Source organism: Malaclemys terrapin, chromosome 5, assembly GCF_027887155.1.
Source record: "Malaclemys terrapin pileata isolate rMalTer1 chromosome 5, rMalTer1.hap1, whole genome shotgun sequence".
In the NCBI taxonomy this organism is placed as follows: Eukaryota; Metazoa; Chordata; order Testudines; family Emydidae; genus Malaclemys; species Malaclemys terrapin.
The window spans coordinates 45,510,592-45,530,540 of record NC_071509.1 but is presented as its reverse complement, the minus strand read 5'-3'; the positions used below and the strand labels follow the sequence as shown (position 1 = coordinate 45,530,540).

The following is a 19,949-nucleotide window of genomic DNA, read 5'->3' as shown; positions in this document are numbered from 1 at the left end:
CTTGCTCTGCTTTTGTACTTTATTCCTTCCTTACTTTTTTACTCTTCTACTCTTATTTCTTTTGTGCAATAAGCTACTTCATTAGTATTAATTCCCCATTAACCATTTGTTTATTGCAACTGCATCTTCTTTTCCTCCCCTGAGATAACTTTTTGTGTGTATTTCCTTCCTTACATTTCCTTCAGACCGCTGTCTCCTCTCTCTGGCAAGACGTTGCCTTCCCTTTTTTTCCTCCAGATGTTGTTCATCCCTCCATGTGTAAATCCATTCTGTTACAGAAAGAGCTCCATTGTACAAGCAAATAAAATAAACAGTCCCTTCCAAGCCAAAAGAAATGCATGACAGTCAGGGACACAGAATTAGAAACACTATTAAAACTTGAGCAGTGGCAATCTGAAAAAGGGCTGCCATATCATTGAGATGTACAAAAATAAGAGAGTAATTTCTAAATCCTCTGTCAGTGTGTGATCAGATTCCTTCCACTCTGAAAGGCATATGGATGGTGTCTCAAGAGTGGGGAAACAAATTCTCCCGTACTAAATTCTCCCCCACAGTCCATCCCTTTTTGATCAATATTTTCTCTTACAGTAACTCCAGTATCATTTCCATGGGGCCCTGCAATTCTCCCTGGATTAAGACAGGATCTGAAATCCTGGCTCCGTTGAAGTCAGTGGCAAAACTCCCACTGACTTCAGTGAGGGTAGGGTTCAGCCTCAATGCCATCCTCTCCAATAGTCCTTTTAACTGTGAAATGGAAGCTGAGGAAAAGAAAGCATGGCCCATTATATCATCTGATGTAAATAGTATGTTTCTCCTCCTTAAAAGGTTACTGGTTTTGTTGTTTGTTGCTAAGGTTTTAATATTAAGAATTGTCTTGTATTTTATGATGTTTAATTTTTTTCTCAGGGAAACGAATAACCAAAAAACTTGTGTATTGAATATCTGAATGTCATGTGACCTTAAGATTGTTATTAATTCTACCGAGCCAATAAAACCAATTACATTTTACAAATTGAAAACAATTATTTTCTCCAGTTTCATTTATTAAAAAAAATAAGTAAAGTAAAATGTTATCTTGGACCTTTTTAAACAAGAAGTCAGCTTGTTTTCAAATGCACTCAGAATAAATTGAAACCTTGAGTCAATCAAATGACTCTGATATTAACAATGCAAATAAAGAAAACAGACGCATCTTGAGTTTTGAGCTGATTTACTTTGCATGAAGAATAAATTTTATAATGTTTGTTTTGTTTTGAATTATAGGGAAAAGACATGTACCTTATACTGGAGAATGACATGCTAAATTTGGTTGACCCCATGGATCACACCATTCTTCATTCTCAGCCCATTGTGAGCATCAGAGTCTGGGGAGTGGGGCGTGACAATGGACGGTGAGTTTACAATCTCCTAAGTCTTTGTTGCTTTGTGCTGTTGAAATCGACTAATGTGTATATATGCTGGGTGTATATATGCTGACCAAGTGAAGCATCACTAATAGCCATTTTATTGTGTGATTATATTCCAGTAACTATGGGAGTATTTATATTCATTTCAGAGTAGCAGCCGTGTTAGTCTGTATCCGCAAAAAGAACAGGAGTACTTGTGGCACCTTAGCGACTAACAAATTTATTAGAGCATACGCTTTCATGGGCAGTAAATTTGTTAGTCGCTAAGGAGCCACAAGTACTCCTGTTCTTTTTATATTCATTATATTTGTTAGGTAAATTACTTAAAAAAAACAACACACCCCTTTCTTTTTCAGACCTCCTTATAGCACATTTTGCAAAATGATATTTGGATAAGATATTCAAAGGGCTTCAACTTGGCCTGTAAAGTTATTTATGCGACTTTTATATTCACAAAGAATAAACCTATTTATGCTTGCAGATCAGGTAGTTAAGTACTAAATTACATGAATTAGATGTGGAAATAATTGTTTGCATGTCCAAAATCAAGGGATAATTTTTCAAATGTAGTCCTTAGCGTATTTATCTTGCAAGGTATACATTTCACCAATATATAGTAAAGAAAGTATTTACATAGTTCCGTTTCCACTTCCTGGTACATTACAGTTGATAAAAGTAGAAAGTGAACTTGTTTTCCCCCGCTGGTGTTTTTAAAGACTTTGAGTCAGGAATGCACTTAAACATGTGTTTAGTTCCCATTGAAGTCAAGTTAAGCATGTGCTCAAGTGCTTTTCTGAAGTGGGATAGACTTAAACATGTACTTAGAGCCTTACTGAATCAGGGACTTAGCTATCTTTTGCTTCATACTTTGTGCTCATCCCCAGCCAGTCCGCTTTCGGCTCTCTCTGTTTTTTCAGCCTTGCCACTGGCACAAATATGTTTCCTTTTGATGTGGCATTGTTGCAGGAATATAACTATTAAAATGGCTTGTGTTCTCTCTCCCAAAAGGAATGGCAGTAAATTGAATTTGTAATAAGTTATAATAGGGGAATCAGAGTGGTTGTGCCTGGTAGCTCAGTGAACTCTTGAGCTGTTTTTTTGCTGACTATTGTATTGTTGCACCCCGTCAGATGTAAAACAAGCTGTTTGACCTGTACATTTCTAATACATGTCACATCAGCATGTTGGCTTTCAGGGTTGGCGAAATGTCTGTTAGTCTTTCTTGGCAAAAGAAAAGTCTTGAGTTAGAATTAATACTTTCAAAAGGTGCTAGATTGATAACACTCAAAACGGAAGCCTTCTGACTAGTCAGGTGGCAGCAATGAAAGCCCAGGCTTATCTGCCCTATCAATGTGCTTCAAGCTTGACCCGAAGGGATCACTTTAAGAGAGTGACTAAGTAGGTCAGGCTGCACCATCCACGGCCTCTCTTTTGGAACCCTTGCCAAGGCCACATGTAGCACTCAGGCTTTTATGATGCCGAAACTCAATCACTGAAACCCCTTGCTCATTTCACATAAAGCTGCCAAATAGCCAGTTGGATGGTTTTGACTTTTGGTCAGCACAGACCTGGTCCATATTTGAACCAGTGACCATGAAGTGAATGTTTCTGTGACCCAATATCATTCCCTATAGCCATTCATTCCTCTGAATGACAGGTATTTTTTGTTGCATTTTTAGTTTCTTTGGTTCAGATTTTTGAGAGATTTATAAGGACAAATCCAATTTGAAATGCTGGGAAGCAAAAAGGTTTTAACTTCTCATGAATAAAACATTAAAGTGCTTCCTTTGCTTGAGAAAATGAACCCATTTCACATTTCCCTTCAAGTCAGATTTTCTAGTAGCTTTCTTTGGTTAGAAAATGGAGCATCTTTGGGGACATTTTGATATGGTACAGTTGAACAGTAAAAGTACATTATAACAAATGTCTGAAGGACAGAGAAAGGCTTTTACTGCATACCCAAATGATTTATTTACAGAATTTGAGAAGACAATTTGCTTTTCTGTTACCTCTTTTTTTCAAATATTTCAGATTCTCTGGATGATAACATTATATTGTTGTGATATTTGTCCACAAATTGTTAAACTCCAATACACCATACTACATACCCACTAGTCAGAGATTTAACAGATTTCAGAAATATCCAACATTTGTGATGTATGTAATGACGTTAGTACACCTAGCAGTTATAATTAGTTATTTGGAATCATTTAAGACAGTTGTACCCATTTTGCTCACTGCAGTGTTGAGAAAGTTCACGTGCTGCTGGATGAAATTTCTCCAGGGGTGGAGAGGCATGCATGAGCCACACTGTACCACGTAAGCCACCTAATGGGTGGGAGAGGTGACAGAGAGAAAGAGTGAGCATGCAAGTGCAGAGCAGGTGGTCTCCATATCTGATCCAAATAGGTCAGTGCAGATGGGCTCATTGGGGATGACCTGGAGGAGAGGCACAAAACCCTCCATGTAGGAGGCACATAAGGGCAGTAACTGCAATCCCAGCCCATTGCAATGCCATGTCCTGCCCAGGGGCTGAATTCCAGCCCTGCCCAGTTTCCTGCACAAAGCCTCATTACTCTCATCTACCCATGATAAGAAATGTTTATTTGCCATAGATAATGCGGGCTGTGAAATACAAATCTTAGTTAATTTTTAAGTAAAGTAATGTCTATGCTGCCTCCTGCGGATGGCTGAAAAGTGACTTTGTTTGTGACATCAGCAATACAGAAAACCATGTCAGAGATGGTCGAACCAGTTTTCTCTCCTTAACATCAGAAGAGAAATGTGGCTGTTTTGTATTATAATTAATAAATAATAATGTTTGCACAATAAATTACTTTTTCTGATTGGATGCTGTTGATAACAGCAAGGAGAAAACAGAATTATTGAAGCTTTAATATATAAACATGGAACTAAAAATAGCCCACAATATCTCATTTGCTGTCACGTACAAAAATGTCCCTTTTAGAGTTACTGTGCTGTGAGCTATGCTTTTTCATCAAAAGTAGTTTCTCTTCCAGAGCCTTCAGTTTTTTTCTTTTCCTTGTATGAATCTTGGTAAAGAGGCCACATGTTTTTTAAATACTGTACAAAGTCTTCTTCCTTCAGGTGTTTAGACCTTGAGCTTACCTACATTTTTCTCAAATTAAGTTTGTTTAAATTTTTATGCATCTATTGGATTAGAGAGGGTTCTAGAACAAACAATACAGCCATTGCCTATAAATAAACTCATACAGTATGTGCTGTTAATTAGCAGGTAATTTTTTCAAAACAAAGCAACATGAACAAAATGACAGCTATGAATCGTTAAAATTACAATGAGAATTTGGGGGCTATGGAGGCTCCATGCAGTGAATGTTCTTTGAAGGACAGCATAAATAATGCAAGGTTTGCTGAGCAAGCCTCAGTAGCCAGAGAAGGGGCATTTGTGACAAGAGAGAACTTGAGCTATGGCTGAACTCCTAAGTTAGAGAGGTCAAGTGCTCTGTTGTGTGGGTCACAGTTAGATGCAGGACACTTGGATATAACTGGAACATACTGCAACCTGTGGTCCCTGGGATATACATCTCTGTATTCAATTGGATGTCACTCCCCTGCCCTTTTGTATATAAAGATAAGTGCAGGCGTGAGCTCATCCTGGCAAGTAGTCTGTTTGGTCCTCAACAGGGTGAAGTCAGTCTACCTTGCGTACAGGTAGAGGGAGAAGCTGCCATCATCAGAGAAATCAGAGAGAGAGATTAGGAGACACACAAATGCATAATCTCTTTTGTGTGTCCTGTGTGGATTAATTTTAAGGAAGTCTGTAAAATCATTACTTCTAGCATGAAATGCTTTGATATAATCTTGTTGCACGTGGATGTTAATAATATATTAATACACAGTAATGATTTGCTTTCCAAATCCTGTAGTGCCATCCATAGTACACATATTCTCTTCTGTTTGTTGTGAAAGGAAGTGATCATTTAGAACAATACAGAAACTCAAACTTTTTGCATGTTGAGCTATTTAAACGTCATTGCTCTCTCCAGGTCCTCGTTTTTAACAGTATTTTCCTTGTACTACTTTAGTTGGATTTTGTGTTGGAAAGATGAAAGGTTTTCTAATGATACCTGACCGGTGATTTTCTAAGCTGTGCGGTAATGAAAGATTGATGAAATACAGAGATCTGCTGATGAAAGTTTAATCTGAGGATATGTCTGCTAGCTCACCTCAGGCAGAAGAGTCTTCTGGGAGACTCTAATAATTCTCTCCATACGCAACGCTATTAACTTGACCTCTAGAGTTAATTTATTTTTAATACAGTTCTGTGATAAGGAAAAGCTTCAGGATTTACTTGACCATTTTGCTGACTTAAACTGTGTGATTATTTCATATGTTGAAAAGTGATTTTCTTGCCTTCAGTTAATCATGCCGTGACACTAATACTTTTTGATGAAGTAATCTAACCTTAAGAAAGACTATTCTATCTTTTATAAAGTAGTTAACCAAACGAGTTCCTATAAGAGAGGGGTGAGGGTGTCTGGGGGGGTGTACAAATACATATGTACTATGCTATGACTCTGAGCTACTGTATTTGATTACATACTATGATTTGTGATAATTATGAGAGCAAAAAGAAAGTAATGCGTGTATGTCCTTCCTCTTGTCCTAGTTTCTGTTTCATACACATGAAAGATAAACATAATTTTCAGGGTGAAACCCATTTTTCTTAGTCATCCGGTAAATCTCCCTTTGTCCTGGCAGTATGATTGAGAATCACAGCAGGAAGTATTAAAAAATAAGGAAAAGTCTTAAATGTCACTTCAGTTTTGTTTGGTTTCAAGGCAGTAAAGAACAGCTCATTGTTGGGGATTGTGATATATGAGGTAAAGCCTGCAAATCACAGTCGTATGTTTAACTTCACTTTATGTACTGTACATACTCAATCAGTGCTTAAAAACAGTGAACCTTGACTTGTACTTTTCCTCTCTTTAAAAAGTGCCCTGTTTCAGAGCTTTGATATCTCAACTGTGAAAGCGTAAGCCTCCTAGAACTGTGAAATATGACTTTTTTCACTTGTGAGTGGCGTGATTTTATGTTACCAGTACGTATTCATTGCCACTGCTGGCAATTTCTGGTTTAGTAGAATGGTAAAGGGGCAGCACATGGAGATTAGCAGGAGAAATAATTGGGCAAGTAGGAGAGTTTACTTCCTGGATCAAAATTCACATTCTCACACAGCTGCACTCCTTCATCTTCTGTGCTTTATGAACATAAATTTCCATCTAGTACAAAAGGCAGTAGCCCAGCCACTTAGTAACAGCGGTCGCCATTAACACATTTCCCCCAATTCTCTCCTCTCTTTGCTGCTTCCCATTCACTGGAGAGTCAGATTCAAAGGCTCTCTCCTGGTATTTAAAGCCCTTTATGGGATTAGCCCTAGCAACCTGAGAGATCATAACTCCTTCTGTGACCATGACTTCATACGACAGCTATGTTTCACCTGAAGAATGCCACTGTCAGCCAACAGGGAGAAGAAGTTCATTCATGCTGGAAGCAGAACTTTCACAGGCACTGTTCATGGAACCGACTCCCACAAGAGATTAGATTAATCGTAGGGCTCACTGCACTCAGAATTAGATGTAAAACTAATTTCTTCAATTGAGCTTTCAGCCAATGAGTTGATCACTCACACACAAAACAAACAGAAAAGCCTGTAAATTTATTGAGTTATTGTTGTGACAAGCTAGGAATGAAGAGAGAGTGATGATTGTTGGTGTTTTATTTTTAAATGCTTGGGAGTCATTCAGATCCTACAGTGATAGGAGCTGCAATACTGTGTAAGTACATAGAAGGTAATAGAAGTATGCTCCCTCACATGCCCTACTGATATTTTGCCAATTAGTGTGTCACAATGGTGAAATACCCTACATTTTTCACAACCATTGTTCTCTTAATGTTGGTTGCTTTCATCATCTGAGTTGTTTTTTGGTGCACACAGCTGGGAAAGAGAGACTAGAAAGTATAAAGACTGTCACAGAAAGGAAAGGAGCTAGACAGAGAAAAAAACATGAGAACAAGGTACATGTAAACAAAGATGATGCTTAGAAACATGCTGTTGGGAAAAGAGACAGGCAGGCCGTAAAGTGAATAGAGGGAGACACTCTGAATCAAAATAACTCACTAAGATAAGAACAATAGGTAGTAACAGTGATGAAATGTAAGTGGCCGAAACATAGCCTTAGAGCAGTGGTTCTCAACCTCAGCACAGAGCTGTGGCCCATGTGACATCCTCAGGGCCATACAGGTCGTATTTGGATGCGGCCCACAATGGTAAATAGGTTGAGAACCACTGCTTTAGAGAAACAGGTGGGGAAGAAATTTCTAGGGTAGGAAAACTGGAAAAACATTTAGAACGATAAAAAAAATAGATGTGATGGAATAAACCACAGTGGCCCAAATTTTCAAAACCTGGGTGCCTTAAAAATAGAACCCTATGTCCCTATTTAGGCAACTAAATAACAATGCCTGGTTTTTCTGAAGTGTGGAGTACCTGCAATGCCCATTAACCTCAATGGGATTTGTGGGTGTTCACTTCCTTTGAAAAGCAAATGCCTCAATACAGATTTAGGAGTCTGACTTTAGGCACTCAGGTTTGAAAATTTTGGCCCAAATGACAGCACTATAGTTTATTAAAAATTAGGGCTGTCAATTCATCGAAGTTAACTCACACAATTAACTCAAAAAATTTAATAATGATTTTTTAAATTAATCGCGATTCATCACACTTATAACAATAGAATACCAATTGAAATTTATTAAATATTTTTGGATGTTTTTCTACATTTTCAATATTGATTTCAATTACAAAACAGAATACAAAGTGCACAGTGCTCACTTCATATTATTATTTTTGATTACAAATATATGCACTGTAAAAATGATAGAAGAAATAATATTTTTCAGTTCACCTCATACAAGTACTGAAGTGCAATTTTTTTATCGTGAAAGTGTAACTTACAAAGGCAGATTTATTTATTTTTTGGTTACATAGCTGCACTCAAAAATAAAACAGAGCAAAACTTTAGAGCCTACAAGTCCACTCAGTCCTACTTCTTATTCTGCTAATCGCTAAGACAAACAAGTTTGTTTACATTGATGGGAGATACTGCTGCCTGCTTCTAATTTACAGTGTCACCTGAAAGTGAGAACAGGCATTCACATGGCACTTATGTAGCCAGCGCTGCAAGGTATTTACATTCCAGATATGCTAAACATTCGTATGCCCCTTCATGCTTTGGCCACCATTCCAGAGGACATGCTTCCATGCTGATGACACTCATTAAAAAAATAATGCATTAATTAAATTTGTGACTGAACTCTTTGGGGGAGAATTGCATGTCTCCGGCTCTGTTTTATCTGCATTCTGCATATATTTCATGTTATAGCAGTCTTGGATGATGACCCAGCACATGTTCGTTTTAAGAACACTTTCACAGCAGATTTGACAAAATGCAAAGAAGGTACAAATATGAGATTTCTAAAAATTGCTACAGCACTTGACCCAAGGTTTAAGAATCTGAAGTGCCATCCAAAATCTGAGAGGGACGAGAGGTGGAGCATGCTTTTAGAAGTCTTAAAAGAGCAATACTCTGATGCAGAAAATACAGAACCCAAACCACCCAAAAAAGAAAAAAAAACTTCTGCTGGTGGCATCTGACTCAGAGGATGAAAATGAATATGTGTCGGTCCACACTGCTTTGGATCATTATCCAGCAGAACCCATCATCAACATGGAAGCATGTCCTCTGGAATGGTGTTGACGCATGAAGGGACGTATGAATCTTTAGTGCATCTGGCATGTAAATATCTTGCAACGCCAGCTACAACAGTGCCATGTGAATGTCTGTTCTCACTTTCAGGTGACATTGTAAACAAGAAGCAGGCAGCATTATCTCCATCAAATTGTAACCAACCTTGTTTGTCTGAGTGATTGGCTGACCAAGAAGTAGGACTGAGTGGACTTGTAGGCTCTAAAGTTTTATATTGTTTTATTTTTGAATGCAGGTTTTTTTGTGCATGATTCTACATTTGTAAGTTCAGCTTTCATGATAAAGAGATTGTACTACAGTACTTGCATGAGGTGAAATGGAAGAAAACAATTTTTTTACTGTGAAAATATTTGTAATAAAAAATAAATATAAAGTGAGCACTGTTCACTTTGTATTTTGTGATGTAATTGAAATTAATATATTTGAAAATGTAGTAAACATCAAAAATATGTAAAATAAATGGTATTCTATTGTTAACAGTGCGATTAATCACAATTAATTTTTTTAATCGCTTGACAGCCCTATTAAATATTTTATTTTTAGATTTGAGTGCACTATCAGGCTAAAGAGGGTTGAGATACTCTTGAAAGATATCTGGGGAGAAGAAACTACATTGGAAGAAGAAAAAAGTCTCAGGGGAGCTTCCACACTGACGTGGCTGGAAGCTGCAGGAATTCAGTGGATGGAGTAACCATATTCCCAGATAGAGACTGCCTGAGGGACACTACTTGGTTTGAGCCACCGTGAAGAGCCTCCCATTCTCTTCACTGCCCAACTCAACATGAGATATTTTGGGATGGGTGTGTGGCCTTAAACCAAGAAAAGAGACATTGATCAGCCTACACGAGCATTATGGAGTTTGGGTCTCCCACTACAATTGAGATGCTTTGTTCCCCCTTGCTATAAAATAGTCCAGGTACAAACAATAGAGTGTAAATCTTTAGAGATAGAGAATGGTTTAGAATGCCATTTTACAGCGCTTTATATATTTTTCAGATAAGAATATCTTGGGGCCTCTTAAGTTTATCAGCATCCCTTTAAAATACTGGTTGAAACACTATAAAACTTCATCTATATCTCTGGTGTCCTGGTGTTATGATCTCTCAGGTTCCTAGGGCTAATCCCGTAAAGGGCTTTAAATACCAGGAGAGATGGAAGCTAATCAAGCTATATTAGGCTGTGTGTATGTTCTTATTCTGGTTTGAGTGGCTTATTTTAGTTTAGTTAAACTTGTTCCTTAATGACTTAAGCTAAACCAGAATAAGCCATCCTTATACCAAAATGAGTGTCCACACAGCCTTTTGCACTGGCTTACCTATATTGGTTTAAATTCACACCTTAAGTTTTAGTGGTGCAACTTTGTGGTGTAGACAAGCCTTCAGTCCTTTCCGCCTGATGCCACCACCAAAAGAAAATGTAAGTATGTCAGATGTATTAAAATGTACACTTACCTACCAGTACATCTTTACATGTGAGCCTGGTGTGTCGCTCTATCTCAGTCTCTGTGGATCAGGGCTTTCTCTTCTGACTGATGTCCCAGAATGAAGTGCATGTCTAGGAAAAATCCTAGCCTATTGAACCATAGATCTATGGTAACAAGGACTTGGCTTACACACAAACAACGCCCTTACAAATACTGTAGCAGCAAAATAAGGTAACTTTGTTTTTAGCAATGGTAAGGAGGATCTAATGGCGCGATGAGAGGGGGGAAGGAGATAAAGAATGAGTTTTGGAAAGAAGGATGGAACAGAACACTTCAAAAAGGAGGGATAGGTAGACAGTGGAGAATCTAGATGGGTCACAAGGTATTAGAATGCGGGAAGAAATGGGGAGGTGGTTGTAGGGTTGTCACTATACTGAAGTTTTAAAAAAAACTATGCAGTATAACAAAATGGTTAAGTTCTGTACCAATGATAAAACTTAACAATCCTTAAAAACTTAACAATCACTTCAAATAGAGCTATTCTCAGTATTCTCTACGTATTCCCTATAGAGTAAGCAGTAGGACGTACTGCAGATACGGAGGTAACCATATCTACTTTTCACTTCTTCTTCGAGTGCTTGCTCATGTCAATTCCTTTCTAGGTGCGTGCATGCCCACATGCGCGGCCGTTGGAGATTTTTGCCTTAGCAGTATCCATAGGGTTGGCTGTGGCGCCCTTTTGAGTGCTGTGCTCATGCATCGGTATATTAGGTGCTGCCAGCCCTACGCCCTCTCAGTTCCTTCTTACCGCTCGTGGTGGTTAGTCAGAGCACCTTCGCCTTGCCTTGCAAGAGTTAGCGGTTCTTCTACTTCAGTCTTCGAGCCTTAAGGCCTTGTAAATAGTTTGTTTACCGTAGTTAGTTAGTAAGTAGTTGTTAAGTAGTGTAGTTAGAGATAGAGACCCAGTGGGGCCTTTGCCTCAGTTAGGGCAAGCCCTGGTTTCTGGGTTTTAAGCCCTGCTCTGACCGCAACAAGCCTCTGCCTGTTAATGACCTCCATAGCAGCTTCCTCAAGTGCGTGAGGGAATCACATGTGAAGGACAAGTTTCGCATCTCTAAGAACTTTCGTCCCAGAACTCAGAGCGAGACATTCATTTAAGGGCCCTTCTCATAGAGGCTTCTCTCTGCCTGGCATCCGAGTCTTCCTGGCCAGACTCTTCCCCCAGCACCTCGGCCAGGTTCTGCCCAGCACCGCTCCCCGTCACCGGTGCCTAAGAAGAGGTCAAAGAAGCGCTACTCCCCGGCACCAAGAAAGAAAGGCAAAGGACCCAGGTCAGGCCGCCAGCCCACACTGGAGTCACATGGGAACATGCCCCCGCAGTGGGACTCTATAGCCCCCCCAAGGGATCAGCCACCGACTTCAGGGAGTGGTAGGGGACCCAGACTGGTGGCAGGGCCAGTGCCTTCCCAGGTGCCCAGAGAGCAGAGGGCTTTACCAGCACCACTGGCACTGTGTGTGTCGCAGGTCATGGCAAAGGCTCCCAGTGAGGGCAAGCCAGCCGTCAAGACTCCCCAGAGGGCGGACAAATGACACCCATCTCCGGAGATGAGACAGCGCTCTCTGTCTCCAGACCCCAGGTCTCTGTCTTCTGTGGGATGCCCTGGATCGCTGGCATCGCACTCGTGGTCTCCGCTCTCTCGATGTGGGTTGCCTAGAGGAAGGCACCTGTTACCATATCGTCAGCACTGATCATCCTCCCGCCGTCTGTCTCCTCGGCAGAGAGCTCTGTCTCCTAGACAGTGGGAGCAGTCTCCGCCGCGGTACCAATCCCCTGGCCCCATCACGGATCCTCTTACTCAAGGCATTGGTCTCCTCCAGCACTGGTTAGCCACCAGACGCAAGCTTCAACAGCCCCTCTGTGATCACAGGAAGGTAATTCGTCTGGTATGGAAAAGGAATTCAATCCTTCACCGCAACAGCACCGGCGCGATTGGGCACCTGAGGCTGCATCAACCTCTGCAATGCCGTCATGGCAGCATGGAGAGTGGCCGGCCCGATGGCCCTACTGGAGCGCGTGGGGCATGCCTGTGATGCCGATGCCTCCATCAGTCTAATCCTCGGCTGCGGTCTCAGAGCAGTAACTGGCGGCACTGAGCTCAGTGCACAGAGGCGCACTCAGAGGGTGGGGTAGAGGAGCGAGCGCCCACCCCAAAATCCTCATCCCCCTCAGGGGATGATGCCTTGAGGCCTCCCCCGGTGACCCAGTCGTCATCCTCGTCCCTGGATGTGGCAGTGGCGGGGCCCTTTCGTGCCAGCATGCTGGATGATTTTAAAGAACATCAGGCCCTGCTTTGTAGGGTTGCTACGAACTTGGGCTTGGAAATGGAGGAGATGGCCAAACAGGCAGATGTTTAATGTGCTCTCGGCTTCTAACGCTGCCCATGTTGCGCAGCTAGATGGGGTCCTAAAAATAGCAAAAGCTCTTTGGCAAACTCCTTCTTCCATGCTTCCCACCTTCAAGAGAACCCTCATCCCGGCTAAGGGTTTTGAATATTTATTTGTATACCCACTCTCCTCTGGGCTCGCTGGTCGTGTTGTCAGCCAACGAGAAGGACAGACGGGCAAACCAGTTCGACTCCCAAAAATAGGGAGGCCAAGAGACTGGCCCTATTTCGAAGAAAGATTTATTCAATGGTCAGCCTTCAGTTCTGGGTGGGTAACTCCCAGGCTGTCTTGGGGGGTACATCTTCAACTTATGGGACTTCCTCCTTAAGTTCAAGGATTCCCTGCCCGAGGACTCAGCCCAGGAATTTGAGGCCCTCGTGAAGGAGGGTACAGCGGCTGCAAAGGTGCTCCCTCCAAATGGCTTGGGATGCGGCCAATTTGGCAGCTACAGTGATTGCATTGGCCATGAGGTGCAGCTCCTGGCTTCAGACCACTGGCCTGTCTCAGGAAATGCAGATCTCAATCCAGGAGATTCTCTTTGATGGGAATGGTCTCTTTAAGCAGGGTCCTTTGCTGCGGCAGTGCTTTAACGTCTGCTACATTTAGGCCAATACGAGCAGCTACTTTTTACTGGTACACCGTACTGGCCTGCTTTTACCCCTGCCTGTGAGTAGTCCCATTGAAATCAGTGGACCCAACTCACATACCTAGGAGTTTGTAAACCACCTGGGATCCTTTGGGACAAAAGGTATTACACAGTATGAGTCCATTTCTGCCCTCTCTTGTCTCCTGGGCAGTATCATTAGCTGCATTGGGCTGCATGGTGTAAGAGAGCAGAATGTGACCCTAAATGTAGGAGGATACTCTTATTATCAACTAATCAGTTCAATTATTTAAATCTCATATATGCCTCAGGATTCCTTTTCACATCTGTTACCAGCTGATCATGTTTCAAATATTTATGCACTGCATTTGTATGCAAAGGATGGTTAGTGCATGCTGTACTCTCACTTCAGTATTTTTAGAAAATATTTACATTTTCTAACTTCAGGCTTATAATCCTGAGGATAATGTGTTGGCATGTTTCCCAATGTCAGCTCCACCAGGGAAAAGGGCCTTTGTTCCTTGGTGGTATTTATTTGCCATCTGGCAGGGAGGTAAATCCCACACTGAAGTCTCTTTGATGAGTGCAAATACATGTATGTATACTTAAACACTAATATGAGCAAACTAGTTTAAATTTCTCAGCATGAAAATTCAAGTGTATTAAGAATATTGTGAATACAAAACCAAAAATCATTTAAAAAAATTAGCTTAATATGTCACACAAGCAATTTCAGTATTTCTGCAAGAAGGAAGTTGCATTTGAATGAAGTTGAAAAATCTGTGTGCATTATATCTCATACGGTATTGTCTGTTGAAATCAGATCTATTTCATTCGTCTGAATTAAATTCCATAATAATACATTCATCTAATAATTTGAGTGATACATTAATATAGAAACTCAAAAATTCCTGGGAAGTATTTAATTAATTATTATTTTTACTTAACGGGGGTGAAACTTGAGTTATAAAAAAATACCATCTTTGTTAAATTCAAAGCTGACTCGATACACAAAGATAGGGTTGTAATGATGCTGCCTGGCTCATGGTCACTGATCCTTAACCAGCAAAACTCTCAATACCAAAATTCAAATTTGGATAGCATGGGGTTCTGATCCAAAGCTTAATTGACCTGGTTCTGTGGATCCTGCCGACTACGCCACTGTAACGATGCTGCCTTTGGTGGGACACTTCTGAGAGTATCAATTCAGGACAAATTGCTTAGAGCAGGGCAGTTACAGCCCAAGGCTGAGGTTTCTCCACTTTTAAGGCACACCAAACAAGCCAGACAGAGAGGACTTTGATTTTACCCCACTGGCTAACCATAAGTCATACAAGCAATTCCCTTAGACACTCTAGTTTCCCAGTATCACCACCAGTGCCACTCGCTATAGGGACAAATAGTTATGAAAACCAATACCCCAGTAAAAGAAAAAAGGTTCTCCCAATCCCAAAGGACCAAGCCCCAGATCCAGGTCAATATACAAATTAGATCTTACCCACAAATCACGCTGTTGCCAATCCTTTAGAATCTAAAATCTAAAAGTTTATTCATAAAAGGAAAAAGATATAGATGAGAGCTAGAATTGGTTAAATGGAATCAATTACATACAGTAATGGCAAAGTTCTTGGTTCAGGCTTGTAGCAGTGATGGAATAAACTGCAGGTTCAAATCAAGTCTCTGGAGTACATCCACAACTGGGATGGGTCATTCAGTCCTTTGTTCAGAGCTTCAGTTTGTAGCAAAGATCCTCCAGAGGCAAGAAGCAGAATTGAAGACAAGATAGAGGGGTTTTCAGGGCCTTTTATGTCCTCTGCCCGTGGAAGACACCCTTTTGTTCTTACTGTGGAAAATCACAGCAGCAAGATAGAGTCTGGAGTCACATGGGCAAGTCACGTGTCCGTGCATGACTCAGTATACAGGCAGACACCATTGTTTACGTGTTTAGTTTGAACGTTTCCAGGAAAGCTCAGATGTGGATTGGCATCTCCCAAAGTTCATTGTCAGTTAAGTGTTTCTTGATTGGGCACTTACTGAGAATAGTCCCTTTTCAAGAAGCTGACCAAATGCTTCACAGAGGATTTAGAACAGGGGTAGGCAACTTATGGCACGCGTGCCAAAGGCGGCACGTGAGCTGATTTTCAGTGGCACTCACACTGCCCAGGTCCTGGCCACAGGTCCATTTTAATTTAATTTTAAATGAAGCTTCTTAAACATTTTAAAAACCTTATTTACTTTACATACAACAATAGTTTAGTTATATATTATAGACTTATAGAAAGAGACCTTCTAAAAATGTTAAAATGTATTACTGGCACGCGAAACCTTAAATTAGAGTGAATAAATGATGACTCGGCACACCACTTCTGAAAGGTTGCTGACCACTGATTTAGAATCAAACACATTGAGAGACAAGTACATAGCCAATATTCATAACTTTAACTACAAAAATGGTATACAGATACAGATAGCTTAATTATAAACAGCAAATCATAACCTCTTCATAGACACACAACAACCTTTGTACAATATTTGCGGCAAATATATAACAGTGGTTGCAACAATGATCTATACGGTCACAGTTTATGTCAATAACATCACAAGGGTATGATTGAACTCCCATTGAATTCAGTAGAAAGACTCCCAGTGACTTCAGTGGGAGTTGGATTAGGCCCATAGTTCATAGATGTAGGCTCAGAAACCCAGATAATACCTACCAACATCAGTGTAGTGTTTGAGTCCTAGATATTTAGTATGTTCTTCACATGGCATTGTTTCTTAATACTTCAGGGTATTATAGGAGGAAGAAATAAAGATAGTGTATGAGTAGCTTGCTATGAATCCTAGAGAAGCTGGAAGGAATTCAAGGTTTGTGGATCTGGAAGCCATGGTTGGTTTCAGCATTTTGACCTAGCCTGTTTGTTGAAAGGAGACCATGTAATAAGAACTGTGTGCCTGTCATGTTTAGTGTAGGCGAATTTTTCCTTTGCAAGCAATCACTTGTGACCATGAGGCTCATATGCCTTCAATTTGATGCAGTTGGGACACTATGGAAATTCATTAAGACATTGTCATCGGGTGGCCAGCCCCAGTAGATCCAGCTCCCCTGTGCCAGAACAGGTGCTGTCAGTTTGGCCAATTAGGAGGGTGAGGAAGCACTTGGGGGCTATTAAGGGGCTGCAGAATCTGAGGGAGAGGAAGTCTTGGTGAGAGTCAGGGTATGTCTACGCTTGCAGAGTTTTTGCACAGTAAGTTTCACCGGTGATAGAGAACCCGTGAAAGAAAATCACTGGTTTGTGTACTCAATTCCTCAGGCATCAGAGTGTGTTTACAGTAGCAGCACTTCCATTGCCGATGAGAGCAGTGCTGTAGGGCAGCTATCCCACAGTGCAGCTCTCTCGATAGGTCTTGTCGGAAGGGGGGGGGGGGTGAGCAGAAGGCTTTCTGGTCCCTGCTCAGTGCCCCATGCTGCACTGCTTCATGTCTCAGGAGCCCCATTACTTTCTTGTTTCTTTCGTGGCATTTTTTTAAAAAAACCCTGCTATCTGGCTGCTTTCCCCGCCACATCTGCAGGGAAAGGGAGCTTCAAACTTCCCGGGGCTTACAGGGGGAGAGGCGTACGTCCGTTTACCTGGCATAAGAGTAGCAGAGATGCTGGCCAGAGTGGTCACTTTGGAATTGTGGGATGTCCTTCGAAGGCCAAAAGGTGTTTACACTGGTAGAACGTGTCTTCACTTTCACAACAGCTCAAAAAGAACAGCGGAAAGAACTGGATGCCTCTCATGAAGGTGGTTTTCTTTTTGTGGTGAAACTTCTGAATTTCACTGCAAAAAGTCATTAACAAGTGTAGAACACTCCTACGGTTTTAGTGCAAAAAAGGGACTTTTTGCACTTTAAATGGTAAGTGTAGACCTATCCTCAGTCAGGAAAAGTCAGGAGACTGGAGGAGGTCTCTGGGGAAAGCTACAGAGAGTAGGAGGCTCACTGCAGGCCCTCCCTGGAAGAAAGGGGAAGTATCAGGAAATCCATGGGAAAGGATAGCCGGCTGACCTTCCTGAGTTGAAGAGCCAGTGCCAGGAGGCTGAAAAGGGCTGAGAGGTAGGAGCCTGTGAAGGGGTTACCCTGCTAACTTTCAAGAGCCAGACCCAGTGCTGGGAGGCTGAAAAAGGCTGAGGGTTAGCAATCCAGTGGAAGGGCTAGCCAGCTGTTCTTCCTGAGCCAGAGAGAACTAAGGCCAGAGAAGACCGGAGAGGGCTGAAGGCTGGGAATAGCAGTGGGAGACGCCTGCTGCCTCTTGGAACCAGAGAGCCGGAGACAGAGGGCAAGAGAGGGCTATGCTGGAGAGTGGTGTGGGGGGTGATGCATTTGGTGTATTGTCTGGATTGTGATGTTGGGACTTGTGTACACAGGGCTTTCATTTGTAATAAATTAATCCCACAAAGACTGTTTGCTCACAGAAAGACTATTTGACTATTTTGGGGGACTCTGAAGGAGGGAAACTGAGAGAGGTGTGCCTGTCATGCCATGGTTTACAGCAGGAGGGTGCTCCAGATAGGGCTGCCGTATGACATTAGAGTGGAAAATGTGGGCATTTAGACTAGCCTCTGGCAAGAGGAACATGGCACAGCAGAGTCCAGGGAGTGATGGCTGGCCACACCACAGAAGACCAAGGAGAACTGAGTAAGAGACTTGCTCACCCCAGGACTGGTGTTAGGGATTGTGAGGAAGTTTGGGGAACCTTTCTGTGATGTGCATAAATTTACATGGAATGTCTTGTGTGCAATGTTTATGGGGAATGTTTGTTTTGTTGGGTCAATACGGGAACGTTTTGGGGTTCATGTTTGGGTGGGGTCCTGGAGTATTATAAGGAATGTTTTATGCAATATGTTTTTGGGGAATGGGTTTTTGATTTTGGGGTGAGAGTGGCCCAGGAGGAGTCTCGCAAGAGGTAGGGTGAGAGGCAGGACTTGGGGGTGGGAGGGGTTGTTTTGTTTTGTTTTTTAGGAAGGGGTATGTCACAGGATGGTTGGTCCCAGTAAATGAAGTAGGTCCAACTCTTGTGCTGGAGCAGGTGTTCCTATTTAGCCAATTAAGAGGGCGGGCCAGCACAAAGGGCTGTAAAGGATCAGGGAGAGACCCAGTGAGAGTGAGTCTCACTGAGACAGAGCAGACTGGTTCAGTCAGGAAGGGCAGATGAGAGCTGCCAGACATCAGGGGACTCTGGGAGTCCCGGAAAGAAATAGAAGATGGTTCCTGGGAGAAGGCAGGAGAACAACAGAGGGGTTTGCTGACAGGCATCTGAGAGCCAGGGCCAGAAAGGGCTGAGGGCAAGGGAGCAGCAGAGGAATTTACCCACTGACATCTCCAGGACCAGAAAGCTGGACCCAGTGAAAATGTGAGAGGCCCAGGAAGAGGGGTGCCCCCCAGCAAGGATGTTCCCAGCACAGAAGCTGTGGAGATTCCTGCTGGGAAGGGCTGGAGTGGCTGTTCTAGTATAAGGATAGGAGAGGACTGTCAGAGTCTGGGCATGGTCGAAGGCACCAATATGTGGGGCATCGAGGTACAACATGTCTTGAGTTTTAATGACTATGCTGGGATGAGACCACCCGTTTGGGACTTTTGTTATGAATTATTTGGACTATGTTGTTGTAATAAACCAGCCCTAAGGATGGGTAGCACTGTGACAAGAAATCCTGAAGTTAAGTTGTTGGGTCACCTGAGAAGGAAAGTCCAGGCAGGTGTGCCTGTCATACTCCAGCCTGCAACAGGAGGGCATGCCAAGCCAGGCTGCCCTATGACAGATACATCTTGTTAAAGTGGGCACTTCTGGTGTAGAACATTTGTTATTGACTTATAGCAGTGTCTGGGACAGTGGTAAATGTTTATCTAGGAGGTATCTCCTTGAAGATAACTCTGTGAGCAGTATTCAGTATTTTTCGAAGGTCTTTGAGACCAGGCTAGTTTAATTTGCTTAGCTGTACAGGGTTGATTTTTGCATTGCAGAGCCACACCACCTATCTTTCTCCTTTTATTGAGATTTAGTTCTCACCTGTTCTTTTATGCCATATCTTAAGAAGCTAAACAAATTCCTGCAAGAATACCTATGAAAAATTCATCTGAGAAGCAGATAGGCAGTACCTGGAACTGTGAAATAAATGGTTTAGGTAGGGAAAATATTCATTTTTGTAGATTTGTCATTTTTTACTAGAAGAGTAAATAATTGCTCTCTAGATCACCTTTGTGTTTAAAAGAAGATAGCC

The 19,949-nt window shown here is 41.8% G+C and overlaps 1 protein-coding gene across 10 annotated transcripts in view; it reads left to right on the top strand.

The window, feature by feature from the left end:
- APBB2 (amyloid beta precursor protein binding family B member 2) overlaps positions 1–19,949 on the top strand; it is a 329,064-nt gene that overhangs the window by 251,175 nt on the left and 57,940 nt on the right. For all 10 annotated transcript variants that reach the window (XM_054029786.1, XM_054029785.1, XM_054029778.1 and 7 more), the window contains one exon: positions 1,264–1,391. In XM_054029786.1, the coding sequence (XP_053885761.1) occupies positions 1,264–1,391 (128 nt within the window). The remainder of the gene's footprint in view (positions 1–1,263; positions 1,392–19,949) is intronic.